Consider the following 18,281-nt stretch of genomic DNA (forward strand, 5'->3'; position numbering starts at 1 on the left):
GTACACACACGTATTTTGGAACAAAGGGACTCGCTCTGTGTCAGTACCAGGAGCAAATGTACCTGTCCATAGCCTGAGCCTGTGCGGGAACAATAAAGGAGCAATGTGTTTATTGCAGGTCAAAACAGAGGGAGTGAAATAAAATAATTAAAGCCGAGCTTTAAATGGTAGAGTTTATAATGACGCCTTGCTGAAGAGGTTGCTCGTAATTATAGGTTGGGGTGGCAGCGATTGCTGGGCGCGGAAAAATATTCTAAGACCCTTGGGCCTTAGGGTTGACAGCCTTCCGTTTCCGAGAGCGTGGGCTGGGCGAGCGCCGCTTCCTGCGGCTCCGGGCAGCGCTGGGGCGCCGGCTCCTGCGGGATTCACGGTTGCAGACTCGGGTGCCGGCGTTTTCCGCGTGCGGAGCCCACCGGCTGCTGCCGCTGCCGGCGGGCACCTCCACACAGGCAGTTCTGGAACTTGGGCAGGAGGAGCACCCTGGCGATTGGTGTTGGTGTTGTTCCCTTTAAATGCAGTTTGTCCTGGTGGCGTTCCCACAAAGGGGAAAGAGAGACCCAAATGAAAGCGTTTCTGGTAAAAAGAAATGCTTTATCTAAGGAGAATGTGTCTCAGACCTGGTGAAAGCAAGTTGCACAAAACCACTTCACATCAGCACAGAGCAGCAGCAAGTGGCTCTGGCTGTTCTGAGCTGAAGAGCAACTACCTGCCCTGACCTGGTCTGCAGGATTCGTAGCCCCTTACCGGTGTGTCCTGAGCAGTGTGGGGAGCTGCCTGCTGAGGGGGAATGTTTCGGAGGACACAGATGGCTTTGGGAGGCTCCCAAAGCTCCTTCCACTGACCTGTCCCCATCCCTGGGGCAAACGTGAATGTTCAGCAAGAGCCTCTGCCCCTTGGGAGCCCGTGCTGGGAGCGGGAAAGAACAACAGAGTCCAGAGGTTGGCTGCACGGGAGCTCTGCTGGAGAGGGAGCAGGCCCAGCAGGGGAACAGTGGCCTCCCATGCCAGGCAGTGGGAAGTGCAGGCACTGCCGGCTGAATTCCCAAGGGCTGGTGTGCACCCCGGAAAGCTTCCCGGCGGCACCTCCGATGCTAACGGCAGCTGAACCTGTTGTGGTTACAGGTTTGCTCCTTGCAAGGTGCTTTCTGCAAGGAGCAAAATGTTCCCTCTTTCATGCGAGAGGACAGGGTATTGTGAGTTGTTGGAGAAGAGAGGGGCAGTTGTTCCTCACATTTTAATCCTGACCTGATGATGAGCATCCTAATTTGGAAGGGCAGTTTCCCTCTTTAATACTGAATCACTGTAGAAGATCATCTTTGCAAAGCTACTGTCCGCTGCACATAGCAGGGCTTGAGCGAGGTAGCAAGTTGTGCTCAAGGTTCCTTAAGCCGTTTGGTGAGATTTCTTTTCAGAAATATGCCGCTGACTCTACAGTCTAAAGCAAAGCTTCTGAGTGGCTCTTACAAAAACTCTGAGGGAGTAAGGCTTAGAAAAGCACGAGTTTTGTGTTTTCTTCGGGTAGCGCGTTCTTTTGTTAATATGAGCTTGTCCCTTTCCATCTTGTGCCTGCTTCATAAGCCTTGTGGATGTCACAGCTAAACTGTATTGTTTGGGCAGCCTAAAGCTCCAGCTCCGTTCCCTGTGGCAGTGATCTGAAGGGGCAGAGAGGAATGTGCACGCGTAGGGATTACATTGAATGTCTTTCACCGGAGTAGCAGCCACAAGTTCTGCCTCCGCGTGTGTTTTTCCAGGTTGGTTCACCCAGCGGTTGCTGGAAGCGAGGTGGCTGTTCTCAGTGCCCTCGGAACAGGCACAGTGCAGTGTTAGCGTTCAGATAGCTTTATTTTTTCCCGTGATAAATGCTCCATGGTGAGTGATTTTTGTGGCGCAGGAACTCTCCTAAGCCATAGTTCACTGGGTGTCTGTTTCCTTTGAAATCCCTTTGCACGTGGTCAGTCTCGCAGGTCGCGGGTGACACCCGGCCGGCTCCTTTGCTGGGTGATTGCTTTCACAAATGCTGCTGGGTTTGATCCGTTTGGACCCAAGTGCAACTTGTATGAAACACAGATGCTCTTTGCAGCTGGGGCTTAGCAAGGTGGAAGGGTTAAACGTGACATGTTCCCTTAAAATGGTTTTATGACTGCTCGTAACTCCAGTGCTCGGTAATGGAGATCCGCTGGATGGAGGGGTTACCCTTCACTATTAATGACTCATTGGCCTCATTCCCAAGCTGCCTGAAGTGCTGCTCTCCCTTGTGGAAGTAATTTTGCCTTTGAAGTACTTTCCAGAGCTGTCAACTAATGTTCCACAGTTCCCAGAGGAAATAATAAGCCATGAGTGCCTGTACACGGCACAAGCGGAGCCTGAGACGCGCTGCGCCTATAGGAGCCTGGCAGTCTGCTCCTCGGTGGAATTCAGCTTGTTTACATAATCTTATCTGGCTAAGCTTTGGTATTTCATCTGGCAGACAGCTCCTGTGAAGAGCAGCTGTCCAAGCAGTGGGAGTGGTGCTGCTGGTGGTGTGTTTTCCTTCTCTTTTTTTAAGGTCTGTAATTTCTTGTTGATGTAAATGGGAGAAATGCAGGGCTCCTTGGCTGCGAGCAGGTGCCGCGAGCAGTGTCCCTTCCCCTTGTAAGCAGCCCTGCAATCCGCTCTGCGACCACGTGGCCCTGCGGTGGGCTTCGGCGTATAGGGAAGGTATGGGACGTCTTGAAAAGTCACAGCGGGGTTACAGGGTTGTTCGAAGAGCCCCTCAAAGATGTTAGTGCTTGTAAAATCCCTGCCACGAAGGCACAGTCAGGCTGCATGGAGAGATCTGCAGATGGGGGGAAAGATAGTTGCCTATTAATAGAAAATGTGCAGCCAAAATGCTTAAGGTTTTGTGTGACATAACATTTGGAAAACGCACTAAACTGAAGGTTTTAGGGGAGGGAAGAAGTCGGTGCCTATAGGAGAGTAAGAAGTATTTTTTTACATACCTTTGGGTCATGCAAGACAACTGGATAGCTGAGGTTTCCTTCTCCAAATGTATCGTGTCCCTCACAACAATAATAAATAAAATAAAGTTGTATTTTCAATAGGAGGCAACTTACAAGCGCAACAAAGGTCCAGGTTTTCCAAAGCATGTTGGGAATGGCACGCTTATCTCAGTCTTAAACGTACATCTTTGTCTCAAAACACTACATTTTGTGCCTGGAAGCGCTCCATATCATCTTCCCTGCTCCAAGAAACGTGGCTGGTACTCAGTGCTCGAAAGACTAATTCTGCCTCTGCCACCTGAGCACGACCCTTCACTTGGCTCCTGCGAGACCCGGGCTGTGTGACTGCGAGGGAACACGGTGCCCTGTGACACACCAGTGGCTGGGCACTTGCTGGCAGCTTCCTGTTGACTATTTCTGTTCTGCAAAAGGGCAGTTCAATATTGTGACAAATGAAAGGTGAGAAACGAGCCGTCCGAACGCCGGCAGTATTCACTTGTCTTCCCCGAGATCCAGCGTCAAACGGGATCCTCTTCATTAGTTAAGGCAGCGTTCCTGCTTGTGATCCAATAGCAGGGAAAAACTGACAACCTCTTAAAAATCACTGGCCTTTATTAAATGTGTCACACGCCTTTATTAAATGCGTGTCACTAACTTATGCAGCTTTCGCTTCAGTTTATTGCTTGCTAGAAACTGATAATAAAGCCCGTTTGGCCGCCCTGGAATTGCAAAGAGGAAGAAAGGTGTTGGCTGAGCTCCCTCCCTGGGGAGGAGGGAAGTTTTGCTTCATTTTATTTTTGCCTTGAAAGCTCTCCAAATTAACACCCATTTCTCCAACTTTTACCTGTCGCTGGGTGTCACTTTGATCAGCGTGGGAATGAGGCAAGAGGTGAGCATTAAGCTAAACCTTGTAAACTCCGTGGTTTTCACAGGTTTTTCCTGAAGGAAAAAACTCCTAGATACCTTGTGATGCCCTCGGTGGTAGCAGAGCCAGTGCAAATAAGCTGTAGAATAATGCAGAGCAAGTCTCATATGATGAGAGATATAGGAGAGTAAAAAAATCTGGTAGTACTTTTCTGATCCTGTGTTTAACAGTAGAATAAATGGAAAGCCTGTTACCTTTTATCCAGAAAGGTTTGTGTGTAGCTTCTGGTGAAATATTTTTGGAGCTAGTGCATGCCCCATGTTTCAAATATGATGCACTGTATTCTTAAGGCGAACTGCAGTGGTAGGTTTTGTAACGTATTTATTCCTGCGTATGGCAACCCAAGGTCTTTTCGTGGAATAACTTGTCGGGTGGACACTGTGGTGTTAGGTAGCTCACGTAAGGTTGATGGCACGTGGCCTCGAGAGAAAGCTGGAGCCTGAAACCTGTAGAGCATTCCTGCACAAGTGAGCCCCACAAAAACTGTTGTCCTCTGGATTTTCTCCTCAGGGGCAGGAGCGTGTTCTCTGCTCTCTGAGAGCAAGTGGACTGGGCGACACAGTGGTTTCCTCCTCTTTGCTTCCCTTTTTACCTGGACACTTGTTTTCGCAAAGCTTGCTGCAGTTTGTTGTTTTTAGCACTCTTTTATTGCTGCCAAAATCAGTTGAAGTGAATGAGGAAATTCCAAAGTGAAAAGTAATGACAGGTGCATGTTAACATAAACCTCTTCCTGCAAAAATAACCTGGAATAAGCACCTATCCAGCCCCCCTTTCCCTCCCTGCCTTCACATTTGTGCTAAGGTCCGCGGTCAGTTAAGTATTGAAGTAGTCCCCAGTTCAGTTTAGCAGGTTACGGGTGAGCTTTGCCTATTTGAGATGTATGTGTAAATGTTCAACAGACCTTTGAAATCCTGGTGTCGGTGGGAGCCGGAGTGTGAGCCTTGCAGCCGCGGGCGCTCGTGCTCTGCACTGCTGAGAGTCGCAGGGGCCGGGGCTCCCCAGCGTGTGGTTGGTCGTGGAGAACAACCGCTGGTCAGGCTCACACTCAGGAACGGAACCCGGGCTTTGGCTCAGCAGAATAATTCCTTGGAGCCCGTTCCTTGAGGAGTGGGGCTTCGCTGAGCCGGGTGTAAGGGGAAGGAGCCCTCGCGCCTGCGTTGCTGCCCGCGTGGCTCATGCAGCGGTGTCTCTCTTTCAGATGAGGTCGACTACAGCAACTTCGGTACCAACACGCTGTCGAGGAAGAAGAAGGCCCTGGTGACGCTGCGCAACGACAACCTGCGCCGGCGGCCGCACCTCAACATCAGCCTGCCGCACGACTTCCGGCCCGTCTCCTCCATCATCGACGTGGACATCCTTCCCGAAACGCACCGGCGCGTCAGGCTCTACCGGCACGGCTGCGAGAAGCCGCTGGGCTTTTACATCCGCGACGGCACCAGCGTGAGGGTGACTCCGCACGGCCTGGAGAAGGTGCCCGGGATCTTCATCTCCCGCATGGTGCCCGGGGGCCTGGCGGAGAGCACGGGCTTGCTGGCCGTCAACGACGAGGTCCTGGAGGTCAACGGCATCGAGGTGGCGGGAAAGACACTCGACCAAGTCACAGACATGATGATCGCCAACAGCCACAACCTCATCATCACGGTCAAGCCGGCGAACCAGAGGAACAATATTATTCGAAGCAGTCGGATGTCTGGCAGCTCCGGGCAGTCTACAGACAGCACCGCCAGCCACCACAGCTTGCCCACGTCCCACGTGCTGCAGAACTTCCACCCCGACGAAATGGAGAGCGACGAGGAGGCTGACATTGTCATCGAGGGCGGACTGGAGCCGCAGCACATCCCCAAGCTGCACAGCCTCACGTCCAGCAGCCTCTCCCGCCTCAACGGCAGCAGCCTCAGCCACAGGCTTCAAAGGGACCTGGTGCTCAACAACAGCTCCGGCCGAGAAAGCAATGGCAACATCCACAAACTCCTCAGTTCCTTAAAAACTGACCCCCGGCACAGCCTGGTGATCCCCAGGGGGGGCATCGAGGAGGACGGCACCGTCATCACGCTCTAGGGGCAGTTCCTGCGGCTCTGCTCTCAGTCTTAAGTGCCAATTGGGACTCTTGACTCTTGCAACATGTGGTGCACAGACCGAGGAGAACTGACGCTCTCGCGGGTCTCACAGGTGCAAAGGATGTTGCTTTTTAGGGAACGTGGCATCTGGAATTAGACATAAAACTGTCCTGCACTGCCGAATTCATCAGGGAGGCCAGCGTGCAAAACCTGGTTTATATCCCAGCCCTGCAATAGTTTTGGCTTGTGTAAATCGAAGCAATCTTACAGGCTACCAACGGCAGTGCTACATACTTGGGTTTGAATGCATGGGTGGATGTATTTATACATGCATGTATATATGAATTAGGTTTTTAATAGCAATAACAGACCTGCCTATTTGAAGTGGAGTCTGTTTTTCCTCTAATACCCATTTAAGCAGAGTGCTTCGAAATAGCCATCTGTTTCCTCCCGTTACATACAGACCTTCCACTAACTGGTTTACACCGCATTTCCCATGTTATGTCTAATCCAGACAAGCTCCAGAAAAGCAGCAGTTGCCTCCTCTGGTGGAACAAAGCAAGGGGGATGCTGCAGATGCATTTTTTTTTCCCCCAAGCAAAACTGACCAAATGAAACATAAATGAAATATATTTTTTTAAAACCTCAGGAGGGGAGAGTGGTGTACGTTGATGCTGTTATTGCTTTGGGACCAGCACCACCAGCTGGTCAGAGGCAGTCCTGCCGGCGACTCACACTTCTACTGGATGGGCAAAGACATAGAGACTACCAGGAGGGTATAAAAATACATTCGGCTCCGTAAGTGGGAAGTGCATTCTTTTTTGATATTTATTAGATAATACCTCTTTTTCAAACTGCTGGCTTTCCTATCATCTCCTTTTTTTTTCCCTTAATGTACATCATGCAAATTTTAGGGATATATGTATATAAAAGGCCACAGCAAAAGTCTAGTGGATGTTGGGACTGCGTCTCACACCTCAGAACTGAAACAGATCCTTGCTGTATATTTGGGCAACCTGAATCCCCAAGGTTTTCCCTTACAGAAGACTGGATTACTGCAATATGTGTGAGGGATATTGGGTGATTTTAAAACCTCACTGAAAATAGTTTGTTATTTTTTGATTCTTACAGTAATCAAGAAGCTTAATATCTACACACAGCTTCTTGAAATTTAAAATATATTGGATGTTTGGGATTGCCAGAAGTCTTCCTTGGATGCTGGTCAGTGGGTAACCAGTCACTATTAAGTCAATAACTGCTTACTTCTGAAAACGCCATGAGTTTATAATAAAGTGGTCTAATCTAAAATATTTTGTCATACTTTGATCAGTGTAAGGAACAAACTAAATGTTTTACAGTGTATTTTTCTACTTGTAGCTTGTTTGTCATTTTCTTTTTTTTTTTTTTAACTTTGTAGTGCATTAAAGCTTTTTTTTATATGGTGGAATAGACATTTCATTAATAATGTGTAGATATGAGTCTTGGTTTGGGAGTCTTGGTTTGAAAAATCTATATTCTGGTTTGGAATTTGTATTGACTGGGCAACGGATTAACCAGTTATTGTTGATTCAGAGTACCTGGGAAACACGGGTTTTTCTGCTCGTTATTTAATATGTTTGGGACATTGAATTTGGGACGGTTTTAGATTTGTTTTTAAACATTTTATTTTAAAATTCTTTCACTTTAATTAAATCTCTCATAGATACCAAAGCAGTTAAAGCTGTACTTACTTTGTTCAGCACAGTAAGAATAGCACATTGATCCCATTAGTCTTAAAAATGTACTGTAAACCCCAAGGTGTGGGTTGTTTTTTTTTTAATCTGATTATTGGTGCAGTAGGATGGGAATAGCTAGAAGGGCTTCAGTCAATCGGACCACCTTATCATGAGAAATACTGGTGAAAATATGACCTGTCTGCAATAAAAGGTGAACAAATCTTATTTTTACACCCCTACTACTTCCTTTCTCTCCTTTCTATGCATTCTTTCTGTAGAAGTATTTCATTTACTTGCTCACAGAACGATGTCTTCAGATGCTTAACCATTTCAATAATGACTTTCTCTGCACCAGCACAGACATTGATTCTTCTTTTATTAAGCTGCTTTCCATATGCTTCTTCCCTGTCCTGCTTCCCTGTTGCACTGATTTCCATGGGCAGCAAGCATTTAATGGTGTTCATAAGGCATCTTTTTTCAAGTCACATATAGTCTTTGAGGGCTTAAGGTAGCTCTGCCTCCTCAGATAACACTTAACATAGCCCTGTCTCCCCATGTGGCGCCAAGCTGCAGACCTTTCCCAGAGAAAGACCGAGACGGACTGCCCAAATAAAGCAGTGATCTTATCAAAACCTGCACGGTTAATACAGCTTATGCTTCCTAGGGTGAATTTCACCCATGAGATCTGAGTGGGAAGAGGGAACATATTTTACCCACAATTTTAACGACCGCTTGAATGACAAAATACTGACAGAACCAGATTTCCAACAGAACCAGATTGGTGGGTAACACTGCTCAGTGTGGCTGCAAAGGCTTGCAAGCATTTTGTGCTCGTTTGCAAAAGGGGAGCACTTTTGTCTAGTTGTTGCACAGTGCAACAACTCTGCTCATCCCAGCTCTTAAAGTTTTCCTTGAAGTCTCTTGTGTGCTAGACGTCTTTTTTAATATGTACTCCGCTCCCAAACCAGACACAAGCCGCCTCTACCCGTCCCCCTCCTATAACTGCTACAACTGGAAAATGCAGGTAGAAACCAGAGTGACAAGGTTTGGGCTGAAATGCATCAAGGAACCTTCAAGCATAAAATTCAATTGTTTAATAAACCTTTAAAGAGGGTGACTGAGAGGAGAGTGGTAAATGAATCCTAGAACCTTCCATAAACTTCCTTTAGAAGGAGCAAGGTTTCTTTGATGCCGAATCATACTGATTTTCCTTGAAAGGCACTAGCCCAGATGGCACTTTGTGCTCAGCAACCATGTAAAACGTAAGGATGCAACCTCCTTGTAAAACACCTCAGAAAAATTTCAAACTTTTTTTTTCTAATGTGCTGCCACCTGTGTTTTTATGCATTGACAAGTATTTTGCCAAGCTTTCTAGCTCTGTGAGGAGCACCATGCACATGGGGACCTGAGGCATGAGAGTCATGAATCTGGTCTGGTTTGGGGAGGGCTGTGAACTCGCTTCCAGTTCAGCCTGGCGTGGAGCTGGAGCAAGGCTTGGCTGGGGAAAGATGCAGCAAGAAACGGTGAGGAAAAGTGAGACAGACAGCGCTATGGGCCGCGGGCGCCGGCCGCAGCCCCGCCCCGCCCGCTGCTGACCGTTACGGGCGGGGCCCGCCCCAAACCGTCACGGCGCGCGCCGCGCACGTGACCGCGGAGCGAGGCGCCATGGCGGAGGCGGCCGAGGGGGACGGCGGCGACAGCGGCCACGTCTCGCAGAGCCCCAGCAGCGCCTCGGGGCTCGGCGGGCAGGGCGATGCGGACGGCGGCGCCCTGGAGGCGACGCTCAGCGCCGCCGCCGCCGCCTACGCCGCCTACCTGCTGCCCGACCGCGCCGTCTACAGCGCGCAGGTGAGCGCCGCGCCGCGGTCCCCCGCTCCCGGAGACGCCGTCTCGGTGTGTTTGCTTGTTTTCACCCAGCACTTAAATGTGTTTTGCAGGTAGAAAGCTTTGAGGAGAGTCTGGAAGACCTGCTGACCAGGGTGGATGAGTTTGTGGGAATGTTAGACATGGTGCGTAGAACTCGTGTGTAACTTGGTTTGAATAGTCAGAGTACAGTTGAATGCAGTATGCGTTTGTGTCTGAAAACGCGACCAAGAAAGGGTAGCCTTTAGGTAAACAGATACTAGTCTGCAAATGTATTTGATAAGCAGGTAACTCGCAGATTCAAACTGCTGAACATTCACATGACATGTGAATATATGTGAAATTATACGCTCACATGGCGATGTAATTGCATTTTTATATTTATGTGTGCACATGCATAAATGGAATCTCATTTTGAACAGTGCAGCAGCAAATGTGTAAGAGGGTGGCATGATGCTGTGCTTTGTATTTTTAAAAAAGGCATAGAGTGTGTGTACGCACATTTGCTATCTAAATATTTAACTAAAATTGCCAGACCTTCAAAACTACACTTTGCCTTAGAGGGGGACCTTCTTATCTTTTATTGGGAAGGCAACTCTGACTTCCCCCTTAAGAAGAAGGAAAAAAAAAATACAAAAAAATCATATGGAAAGGTCCGATAGAGTGGTATTGGTATACAGAGTTGTCCTTTAAGTCATGGCCTTAATCTAAGGGGAATTTCACTCAAATTTTCTGTTGATTAGACAGTGATTTTGTGGCCTGGTCATATTTTTTTTTTTTTTTTTTTTTTTTAGCAAAGCTGAGGGGATGTACAAATAGCAAAATACAAGTCAGGGCTTCAGTTTGATTCCTTAGTGTGCCTTAGAAAATACCCAGTCGCTTAGTTCTAGTAAAGTTAGACGTGTATTTTTGATATAAAGAAATATTTTATTTGCTTGTGTAAAATAAATGTTGATCCAAGGCACTTATATAAGGAAAGTAGCTGATTTTTAATCTAGTGTATTGCTTAATTGTAGCACAGTTACAGTGTTCAGAATGAAAGCTGGGTACCTTTCTGATAGCCAGAATAAAGCATGTTTACTTTTTGTTGTAGTTCTCATTATCTGTTTTCAGTCCCACTTCAGTCAATTTTGTGTCATTTGTTTGAATCCTCTTTAGATTCGAAGTGATTCCTCTCAAGTCGTCAATGAAAGTCTACCTGAAATTTACACAAAAGCAACAGAGATGAGACATATATACAGGAAGATTGACAAACTAGAGGTATGTATTTGATATATGTATGCGTGGAAATGTGAAAATGGGAACATTTGCAATAGGGAAGAAAAATCCATGCTGTGCTGTGATCTATGTGTATGGAGGAGGGTCCTCTCCAGTCTTTCAGATCTCTTTGCTGTCAGTGTCCTATCCATCTTCAGTACTTCAGAGTTAGTAACTATAGAGAAGACAAAAATATTAACAATTTCTGGAGGCACTTCTGTTTTTAACTTATTGCTTGAATTAAAGCCACCATCCTTCTCTTCTCTGAAAGTAATAGTGGTGATTTTTGTTAGCATCTTTCTAAGTTAGTGTCTTCAAAACTATGCTGAGACTAGTAGAAGGAGCAGGATATTCATCCTTCATAAAACTTCAGCGCTTCAAATGATTTCAGATCCTTGATTCCGTTTCCAGGAGAAGGCTGAAGGCATTTCCAAGAGTTTAAATTGCACTGAGCGTCATTGTAACTTGGTGCTGCAAAGCAAAGGTGATAGGAACAAAGAGCGTTAAGAGGCATTAATTCTGCTGAGATGTAAAAAGCAGCAGGGTTAAAATCCTTGTCATGCTGTTGGTAAATGAGCCTGACAACAGTCACAGGAAATTGAAGAAAGTGGTTTTTAGATCATAGGAAGTACTAGAAACTTTAATTCAGAAAGTAGCTACAGAATATGGAATCCATACTTGATTTTTTTTTAATATAAAATTTAAAGAAAATAGCTTTTCTGCAACTGAAGATTATCAAACAGGTGTAAGTTTACCAGATAACAGTTCTGTCCAAAATGAAGTCATCTACCGTCAGACCAAAGCAGAATGTTACTGATTGCTCTTACATTTATTAGTACAATGAGAAATGCAGGGAGATATCTGTGCGCATATATATGTGTGTGTGTGTGTGTGTGTGTGTGTGTGTATATATACATATACATATATACACACACATGTATGTGTATATATACGTATACATATATACATGTATGTGTGTGTATATATATGTATACATATATATATACACACACACATATACACCCTCATATATATATACACATATATATATAAAATTACATACTCAAGTGTAGTTTAGCTTTCAAGGAAAGAGGTCATTTGGGGTGATGACTCTGCGGACATTGAGGCTTGTGAATGTGGTTTTATTCAGAAAATTTATTCAGAGTGGCAATTCTCAGTTTGCTACTTTATAATAAATTTTGTTTTCTTGCAGTCATTCTGAAGTGTGGAAATAACTGAAATTTCTGTCTTGGTATTTCAACACATTTAAATTGCAATACAGTTTTTATTATTCAATAGACAGCTGGAAGAGAAGAGGGGAGTTCCCAAAAAGGTACTTGGATAACCCACTGTCATTTTCAGAAGATATCTTATTTTCCTTATGCTCTTTGGGGTTCTACATGGAGAAAACAGTGAAGCTTTCTGAATAAAGCCTGCAGTGAGCACGAGCTGTCCTGACGAGCCTCTCTGAATAACATGCTGAGGGGCAGAACCTGCACAGGAGTCTGCATGCAGTGTGCTTTGTTGAGATCCGCTCTGCTAGAGACACCAAAATTTTTACCAGGGATGCAAGCTGAAGTTTGGAGTGAATATACAGGATGTTCTGCTTGATCCATTTGTCATGTTGTTTCCAGTATTTTGCTCTTCTCAGTAAGTAGGGGTGGAGAGAGACAAGCAAATGCAGAAAGTACTTACAATACAAATGCATCTCCTCAGAACTGGGGATAACTGTTGCACTGCATGGTTGAATTTGCTTGTGTGTGTGTGTGTGTCTGTCTGTCTGTCTGTCTGTCTGTCTGTTAGGTAATTCATCTTTGCTAGCTGTGAGAACACCACTGCCTTGATCAGATGGGCCAGGTCTGGCCTGGGGACTTGGTTGCAGCTCTAAGTGCTTGCTCTGTGGTAGAATTTGCTGTGTCTCACAGTTACACTTCTGATAGACTTCAGCTGTGGGAATAATTTTGTTCTTCTGACTTCCTAGCTGGAGGTCAAGAGAGTAAAAGTTGAGAGGATGCTGTCACATCAGTGAACACAGAGGGTTTGTGAAATCCTGCAGGATGGAGGTGTGTGCGTGAACATAAAGCAGTTGTATTTCCATAGTGCCATGTTTCTTAGAGGTCCTGGAAGAGCCTTTGAACCTTTCTACTGGGAGTACAGGATGTTTGGTGTTCTTCGGGATTCGTTGCCGTACCACCTTGGTCTTTTGAACTAGGCTTTTTTTTAAGAGTCAACAGTTATCACCAGTCTGCATTTCACGCTAGTGATTTGAGTCGGACACAGTGATTTAGTCAAATCTGCTAAGCCTGTAGCATCCAGGGTTGTCAACAGCTCCTTCCATTAGGCATCCAAACTTAGTGATGGGTATTCACTCTTCAGTTTGTACTGAGCCACAGCTTTGGCTCTACTCTTCTTGACTGGCATCACTGCAAAATAGCAAAAAATTAACAGCTGCTTCTGCTTAGTGTAGATCTTTCTGGTATGATAGATTCTCAAGCTTGTGCAAAAACTGTTGAAATCAATATATAAATTGCACTTGCAGAGAAAGGAGTTCTTTGTTATACCATTGTTGGGAAAGTCCCTTGGAGGCCTCACCTGTTCAGAATCCCGTTGCTAACCTTGCAGGGCCTGGGTCTGCTGGTTTCTAGTGTATGTGGGTGGAGAGTCAGGGCACAGATCTGGTCCCAAGCTTAGGAGATCTTGGTTCAGTGCTTCTGTGCCATGCACTTCCTGGGAAATGGACCTTCTGTGCCTTAGCTCCTTATCTGTAAAAATATATTAAAAAAAAAAAAATCATTATTTAAACATAGTTTAGTACAAGCAGTGCAAAACACTTGCGTGCTCCTGTAGAGGCAGGTATAAGATTAAACAAGAGTTGAAGTGCTGAGCGTGGGAAAGTACCTGCCTGTTATTGCCATAGAAATTGGAAGTCATCCTCAGAAGTGGATTTGAAAAGTGGGAAATGAGCTTTTCTGTTACACACAACTGTCCTGCAGATGTCACGTGTGATTATCTATCACTTGCACCTTCCAAATGATTATTTTTTGGTGTGCCTAAGACTGAGTAGATTTGAAAGTGTGCTCATTGCCAACGGTGGATGCTTTTTATTTTGTTTGTGAAAACAGTGTTCAGTTAGGTAAGGTGGTTCTATGTCATCTTGCATTTATTAGCTTGTTGCAAATTATATGCTTTTAGATTTCACTGAAACTTAGCTGTGGGTGAAAGCTGAATAGAAAAAGAAAGGCCAGTTGTCTTATTAAATTTACCCTGCTGTTGCTGCCTTTTATGTACCTCACAAATAATTTCCAGCAACAGACTGGGCTTGTTCTGGGTGGAAGGAAAATAATCAATGGCATTTGTATGACTTATTGTTCATGTCATGGACCCTTCACCACTGTCCTACAATTCGTAATCCCTGTTTAATTTATTAGTAGTAAGATGTCTTGTCTGTCTTCTCATCTAGGCTTTTGTGAAGATGGTTGGGAACTGTGTGGCCGAGATGGAAGAACGGGTCACCAAGGCAGAAACAGACCTTGGCGCTTTTCCAAGCACCTTCAAGAAGATCTTGCACACAATCAGCCTGCCGGCCTTCCTCAGTGTAAGTGAGCTCTTGTGGGCAGCGTCATGGCTCTCTTGAGCAGTGTGCATGAGTACAATAATAGTAATGTGTGTTGCATAGATCTGAATTTAAAACTTAGCTGCTGCATTAGGCTTTTGCAAAATTCTTGGACTTGCTCTAAAAAGGAGAAAAAAAAAACAGGGAGTATTTCAGTCATGTTCCCAAGTAAGCCTGAATATATGAACGAGAGAACATAAAAGGCCCAAAGCAAATAAATCACAAAACTTGAATAAAATTTTCCTGATGTCTTACTATGTAAAGTGACTATGAAGAGCCTCTACAGACACAATTTTCAGAAGATTATACTATACTAATATAATCACTGCTAAAATGTTATGAAGGAGAAGCAGCATGAGCTGTGTGGCACATTTTTAAGATAATAATGCATCATTTATACTTAACCCAGAGATTAGTAATCATTTAGCACCCTTGTGGGGTTGGTTGGTGTGTGTGTGTGTGTGTGTGTGTGTGTGTGTGTGTGTGTGTGTGTGTGTGTTGGTTGGGTTGGGTTTTGAAAAGGGAAGTGTTTTTTTTCTCTGCCTTTTTTTATTGCCTGTGGACTGTTTCTCTACAGCAGCCTTGAAGGGCTGAGTGCAGGGTATTTTGAGAGAACACTACAGTTAGCCTTAAAAGCTACCACTGAGTCCCAGTTTGAAAATAACCTATTCCTCAATCATAGTCTAAACACCTGATGTTTCTTGTTATTAGCTGCCTTTTCTTTTGTGTTTAAGCTTGGGGTGATATAAGAGATTTTTCCCACTGAAGGAAAAAAAAAGTGATTGTGATATAGCCTTGAAAAATCTCCAGTTGTATTTTCCTTTTTGTTACTAAAAGTAGTTGCACTAATGACTTCAAATTAAAGGAGGGGAAAAAAAAAAGGCAAGGCATTCTAGAAAAGTGCCTTGTTAGTGGGAACATTTTGTTCGGGTTATCAACTTTTCCAGTCAGTAAATTAGGAAGTCTTTGAAAGTGCCAGCAAGCTGGAGCTGCCACATCCATATCCAGCAGTTTCTTGGTTTGAGTGTGACTAATGCCCAGCACGTAGGACTATGAACTGCCAGTGTTAAAGGCAGTTTGCTGTTCCACAGTGCATCTGAACGTGCTCGAGAAGGTATCTGCGTTCAGGAGCAAACACAGGCAGTGGGTAAGCAGAAAGCTTCCTGCTCCTCCTCTGAATCAAAGTATGCGTGAAGGTTTCTCACCCTGACTAGCTCAGATCACACATCAGTCCTTTGGAAATGGCTGTTCTGATCTCCTACAACATCCTCATTTTAGTCAAGTTCTCTTGCTCTCTTCCCAGTGAACTGTCTGCCCCTTCGCATACAGGATATGTTTTGTGTTACTTAAACTGTGCATTTGCAATCTCACTTTCAGATCTTGCCCCAGATTCTGCCCTTGGACTCAGCAAGCAGTGAGATGCTGAGCCCTGTAAGATTCCTCATGCTGGGAGCTGTCCTGGGACAGCTCTGAGCCCTGTGCTAGCTATGAAGTGCCTCCAGAGAGTGAGAGCCCAGTTCTCTTTTTAAAACCTGTGGTGCTGTGTGAGAAGAGGAAAATGTCTCTCCACACTGCATGGCGGTGCCTGAAGAGGTGCAACACTCACCTGCAGGCAGGAAGGGGATAATTTTGAAGACTTAGTACATTTGTCAAAAAGTCCAAAAAAAAAAAAAAAAAACCAAAGACTTAATCTTTGTTTGCACTTCAAATTTCATTACAATTTGAATGGCCAAATAAATTCAGAGGAAGGTGGGAATGTGGGGAAGTCAAAGTTAAATGCAATTTAAATGCCCTAAATCCAACAATTTGAAAAAGTCAAGCTTATAAATATATAAAAAAGTTTATTTTATATAGAATATAAGAAGTATTTGACTTAGCTACTAGAAAAAAAAACATAGCTGTTTCTTAAGTGTACTGATTTATTGACACTGTTAAAGCATTCTGAAGTCCAAATAGTTGTAAGAGTCATCCAGGTAGTTCAGTTTTTCTTCAGTCTGGGGGAAGCCTGCTCCTTTTCAACCGCAAAGGACAAATACCTGAAGAACTCTACAAAGTGGTATACTAAAGAAATGTTATATTCCAAGAGCCTCCCCAAAAATATTTTAATTGCTTAAATCTTGATTGTAAGGCCTCTGTTTAGACTCTGTATTGACACAGCCTCTGTGTTGCAGTGCAGCAGTGCTCACCTGCAGAAAGGCTGACACAGTAGTCAAAAATGGTTCTTGCTCTTGCCTTTTGACATCAGCCATCTAGTGCAGCAGAGTGACCTACAGTTCATATTTTCCAGCTTATTTTTTTCCTAATTTCCTGCTGTGCTATTTCTAATTCTGTGGTGCACTGTGCATAGTCTAATATACACTTGATGAAGGAGCTGAGCAGGAGAAGCAGCCTTCTAGAACCAAAGATTTTTTTGCAGGTTTGTGTTCTACAAAAGGCTCTGCTAATTAAGTAATTGAGAGTAGAAGTTACGGTCAGACCAAAGGAAGCAGCTGAGGAATTTGAAGGCTGGAGTGAGAAAGGCAAAATTACCTGACTTGGAAAGTGCAAAGGCCACAGCGACCAGAGAGCTGGAGCTGATGTCCAGTGTGGCTCTTGCAGAGCTCCGGGATAGTTGTTTATACTGTCTAAGACTGAGCTTGGCTGTGGGATGGGATGGCCAAAGTCAGCAACTGTTTTTTCCTTCATTTTCATTGAGAATATACCAGCTTCATCCAAGTTGTGATTAAAGAGTCACCTTGCTCTGGAAGCCCACAGAGCTCCTGTGGTTTTTGCATTCTAGCTGTGTGAGCTTGGCAGTGGAACTTGCTTTTTAAGGCAACAATAAATGAACTTGATCTACTTTGCAGAAATCAGCTTCACGACAGCAGCAGCCCCTCTATGAGCCTCCAACCCTCTTCAAGACTGAAGACTATTTTCCGTGTGTGAAGGAAGGACCTTATTCATGATCTTTGCTGTGGGGTTGACGTCAATCAGCTGGGAAAGAGAGAGCCAAGTGAACAAAAGCAGCGCCACCAACCTCAGCGGGGCCGCGTTCCTGAGCGCTGCTGCGGTCGGACCATCATCGTCTTCCTCCAGGCAGCGGGCACGTTGTGCATCTCCCTCGTGCGCGTTGTTTCACGTCTTCCTAAGCCACAGTCCCGCTTTGCAGACTGGATTGGGCAAGGAATTTAAGAAGGCTTCTGTGTTAGGGGTTTTCTTTGTCTATAGAGACATAATAGGAGCCCATTTTCTATATATAAAATCTTTTTAATGCCCTAGATTGTGTGCTGCTGCAAGTGTCAATAGCTGTGGTGAAAGGCTGGCAGGCTGCGTGTCTTTTCTTTTTAAATGCATCCAGTAGGGAAGATGAAGGGAAAAGCTCTGTGCGAAATCCCTGCCCTGCCGCTCTGGGAGGAGAACAGAGGCTGCGAGGGGGAGCGAGCCAGGCCCAGGGGCTGGGGCTGCCAGGGAAACGAGCTCAACTGCAAGGGTCGCTCATGTGAAATTTTAAAAACTGCCCCTTGTAAATACATGACAAAACTCTATCTCTGCAATTTGCAAAGCTCTTTTAAGTTAACAGAATTAATTAAAGTTAAGAATGGGCAGGGGTGCAGTGGCTACAGATGTGGTGACCCCAGGAAGAGCTTTCTTCTGGGCTGCTGTGTGACCCCGAACACGGCTTGCTCTGTAATCTGCCTGCTCTCTTGAATTATGGATGATGCCTGGTTACTGCTACTCGTCACTGCAAGGTAAGTCGAAGGCTGCAGCCGTTGTGATGCTGAGGTAGATGAGCCCTTTTCTGCCTTAGTCAGTAGGGCAGGAGCTCAGCTAAAGGTGCCTTCCTTTCTTCGCTTGAGGTTGGTTGGTGCTGCAGGCTGGGTGTGACATCTCCCGC

At 45.2% G+C, this 18,281-nt stretch overlaps 2 protein-coding genes and 1 long non-coding RNA gene across 3 annotated transcripts in view; 2 read left to right on the plus strand and 1 right to left on the minus strand.

Annotated features, from left to right (window-relative positions):
* Window positions 1–7,100, plus strand: part of PARD6G (par-6 family cell polarity regulator gamma) — a 44,145-nt gene extending 37,045 nt beyond the window's left edge. The window contains exon 2 of the mRNA XM_026034910.1: window positions 5,101–7,100. Within this exon, the coding sequence (XP_025890695.1) occupies window positions 5,101–5,960 (860 nt within the window). The 3' untranslated portion in view covers window positions 5,961–7,100. The remainder of the gene's footprint in view (window positions 1–5,100) is intronic.
* Window positions 7,101–9,339: 2,239 nt separating this feature from the next.
* BLOC1S4 (biogenesis of lysosomal organelles complex 1 subunit 4) lies at window positions 9,340–17,593 on the plus strand. Its single transcript, XM_026034898.1, has 5 exons — window positions 9,340–9,522; window positions 9,612–9,683; window positions 10,696–10,797; window positions 14,255–14,389; window positions 17,254–17,593. Exons 1-5 carry the CDS (start codon window positions 9,340–9,342, stop codon window positions 17,350–17,352), a joined length of 591 nt encoding a protein of 196 aa, XP_025890683.1. The 3' UTR covers window positions 17,353–17,593.
* On the minus strand, window positions 12,920–13,455 carry LOC112943677. Its single transcript, XR_003248639.1, has 2 exons — window positions 13,387–13,455; window positions 12,920–13,217 (listed from the first exon to the last, which is right to left on the minus strand). It is a non-coding gene; the product is annotated as an uncharacterized LOC112943677 (long non-coding RNA).
* Window positions 17,594–18,281: the final 688 nt, after the last annotated feature.

This window comes from Nothoprocta perdicaria, unplaced genomic scaffold, assembly GCF_003342845.1.
Source record: "Nothoprocta perdicaria isolate Ctin4 unplaced genomic scaffold, notPer1 scaffold_151, whole genome shotgun sequence".
Taxonomy (NCBI): Eukaryota; Metazoa; Chordata; class Aves; order Tinamiformes; family Tinamidae; genus Nothoprocta; species Nothoprocta perdicaria.

What these genes read in the sequence shown, in the direction of transcription:
- BLOC1S4 (XM_026034898.1), top strand. Translation starts at nt 9,340, where the DNA reads ATGGCGGAGGCGGCCGAGGGGGACGGCGGCGACAGCGGCCACGTCTCG. An exon ending in GCGCCGTCTACAGCGCGCAG is followed by an intron (nt 9,523 to 9,611) that starts GTGAGCGCCGCG and finishes TGTGTTTTGCAG; the next exon opens with GTAGAAAGCTTTGAGGAGAG. An exon ending in GCCTGCCGGCCTTCCTCAGT is followed by an intron (nt 14,390 to 17,253) that starts GTAAGTGAGCTC and finishes TCTACTTTGCAG; the next exon opens with AAATCAGCTTCACGACAGCA.